This window comes from Lutra lutra, chromosome 7 (assembly GCF_902655055.1).
Source record: "Lutra lutra chromosome 7, mLutLut1.2, whole genome shotgun sequence".
Taxonomy (NCBI): Eukaryota; Metazoa; Chordata; class Mammalia; order Carnivora; family Mustelidae; genus Lutra; species Lutra lutra.
Window position 1 is genome coordinate 52,970,985 of NC_062284.1, and position 2,943 is coordinate 52,973,927.

The 2,943-nt window shown below is 39.0% G+C and overlaps 1 protein-coding gene across 1 annotated transcript; it reads right to left on the reverse strand.

Annotated features, from left to right (window-relative positions):
* Positions 1–552: 552 nt before the first annotated feature.
* LOC125104846 (olfactory receptor 4F3/4F16/4F29-like) lies at positions 553–1,488 on the reverse strand. The gene has a single exon (XM_047737701.1). The coding sequence runs from the start codon at positions 1,486–1,488 to the stop codon at positions 553–555; it is 936 nt and encodes a 311-aa protein (XP_047593657.1).
* Positions 1,489–2,943: the final 1,455 nt, after the last annotated feature.

Consider the following 2,943-nt stretch of genomic DNA (forward strand, 5'->3'; position numbering starts at 1 on the left):
ACAAACTGATACCTTAGAGGAAAAAAAAAGTAAAACCAATTGGCATTATGGCAGTTTGATAGTTGAAGTAAAGGATGTTAGCCAATTCAAAGCAGGGAAAGTATAACAGTGAAAAAGAATAACGTGCTAAATTTCCAGCACGAAATTGTTGAACACATTCTCTGTTTGGCACCTTTTGAGGGGAAAGACAATTGGAAATAGTGGATTAAGGTGGTGATAACTTTGGTTTGACATATTTTCCTTAGTAATTACAGAGGGATGAACAGGAAGCATTTATTAATTTACCCCCCCAAATCAAGATAAAAAATACTACACTGAGTTTTCATAAATATTAAATAAAATAATGTACATAAAACATCCACCGCAGGGTCTGAAACACAGAAGTCCCAAAATTAGCTCCCTTTATCATTTGTTAGGGTACTAGAAATACAGGGTAACGTGGTAAATGCCTAAATGTAATCTAGTACATGAAATTAATAGAGACCTAAAACTTCAATTACTTTATTTTTTCTGTTGTTTTTGAGTGTAGAGCTAATTTTTTTTAAGTATTTACTACATCTTCCTGTAACTCACAAGCTGATGACAGAGTTTCTTCATTGCTGCCTTCATCTCCTTGTTCCTGAATGTGTAGATGACCGGATTCAGAAAGGGGGTGAGAACTGCATCAAAGATAGCAAGAAATTTATCCAAGTGTGATGAGGGGAAGGGCCAGGTGTAGAAGAAGATTAATGGTCCAAAGAATAAAACCACCACAGTGACATGAGCTGACAAAGTAGAAAGGGCCTTGGATAAACCACCTGAAGAGTGTTTCCAAACTGTGGCCAGAATGATGATGTAAGAAATAATCAATATAAAGAAGGAACCCACAGAGATGAGTCCACTATTGGCTGTGACCATGAACTCCAGTCTATTGGTCTCCGTGCAAGCAAGTTTAATGAGTTGAGGAAGGTCACAATAAAAGCTGTCCAGTACATTAGGACCACAGAAGGGCAAGTCTACTACAAAAGCCAATTGGGCCACTGAGTGGATAAGGCCAAGGACCCAGGCTGCAGCCAGAATCAAAATGCACATTCGTGGGCTCATGATGGTCAGGTAGTGGAGAGGCTTACAAATGGCAACATATCTGTCAAAGGCCATGGCAATGAGCAGCACCATTTCTGTGCCCCCAATAGCATGAATAAAGAAGATCTGAGATATACAACCTCCAAAAGAGATGGCTTTGCGTTTTCTGAAAAGGTCATAAATCATTTTGGGAGCTGCAATAGAGCAAACTCCCACATCAAGAAAGGAGAGGTTGGCCAGCAGGAAGTACATAGGAGAGTGCAAGGTAGGGTCAGTGCTCACAGAGAACACAATGAGGAGATTTCCCAGTAGGCTTGCCATGTAGAACACAGAGGAAAAGAGAAATAGGAGAAGCTGGAGCTCCCATGAATTGGAGAGTCCCAGGAACACAAACTCAGATACCACAGACTCGTTGGCTCCATCCATTAGCTCTGCAAGCAGAGGTGACACAAATTTTACCTGCAAGAAAGAGTAAAGAGAAAATCAACTTCATGGGAGTCACTGACTGCATGAGTTTCAGATCATAAAGAAAAAACATTACCTTACTTCACAAAGTCCGAACACATCTAATATAACCTCTACACTGTAATTGCAGAAAATAGGCAGTAACTCATTGCTAAAAAGCACTATTTCTAACTCCCTAATCTCCTTAAAATTCCCTCAGTTTTGATAAGAGAAGATTAAGCAAAATCTGCTAAATCAAAAGAGTTGTAAGAGGCAGATCAGGAATGCCCTGGAATAACATGAGAGAACAAAGAAGAAATGGAAATGAGCTCATTGATTTTTCCCTGAGTTTGTTACTCCTACGCATGGAGTTCCCAAAAACTCAGGCAATTTATGATGATCTTTGTTTTCCTTACCCCTTTGATTGCCTTCTACATGCAATGCTATCAGTCTCATTACTGTTCTCTTGTGTTTAGCCCCATGCTTTTGCATTTTATCAAATCATATTCACCTTTTCCTCCTCAAGAAAAAAGATAATGTAGAAATTCTGAAGCTATTGAGCACAGCTCAGGGAGTGGAAATGATCACGGAACTTGAGCTATGAGAACATACAATGAAATTCTAACAAGCCAGAAGAGAGATTTTCCCTGAAGAATCTAAACATGTTGAGGGGCGCCTAGGTGGCTCAGTGGGTTAAGCCGCTGCCTTCGGCTCAGGTCATGATCTCAGGGTCCTGGGATTGAGTCCCACATCGGGCTTTCTGCTCAGCGGGGAGCCTGCTTCCCTCTCTCTCTCTGCCTGCCTCTCTGTCTACTTGTGATCTCTCTCTGTCAAATAAATAAATAAAATCTTTAAAAAAAAAAAGAATCTAAACATGTTGAGCTAATGTGATATAGAAAAAAAAATTATGTGATTTGTATTTGTAGAACCTTGCCCATACCATGTTTACTTTTCATGGTTCATGGAATGGCAAAAAGAACACAGCACTTGGAATTAGAAAAGCTGTGATAAGATCCTAGCCTTAACTCTATGAGAACTTAAGTTCTTTTTCCCATCCCTTCTACAACTTGACTCACTTATTTTATGTGATGTCATTCATGATATAGTACATCATTAGTTTTTGATGTAGTGTTCCATGATTCATTGTTAAACTCAGTTTCATCATTTGTAAAATAAAGGGGCTGAGGTGAGTGATGCTAAGTAATCTAACATTTCAATGATTTTATAACAGAGTGCCACTTCAGAATGTAATGAAGCCCATCATAATGATGGTATTTTCTGCATCAGACTGCTACCATATTCACTATCTTTTCCCTATCTGCAGTTAGTTATAAGTCCCACATCCCGGAGAAATCCCTCTCCTCGTATCTCCCTCTTCTCTAATTCCTTTTGCATTACTTACATGACTCAATTAGCATATTATTATAAATTTGCTAT

Bases quoted from the DNA above. Each gene is read 5' to 3' on its own strand.
- LOC125104846 (XM_047737701.1), bottom strand. From the start codon at position 1,488: ATGGATGGAGCCAACGAGTCTGTGGTATCTGAGTTTGTGTTCCTGGGA.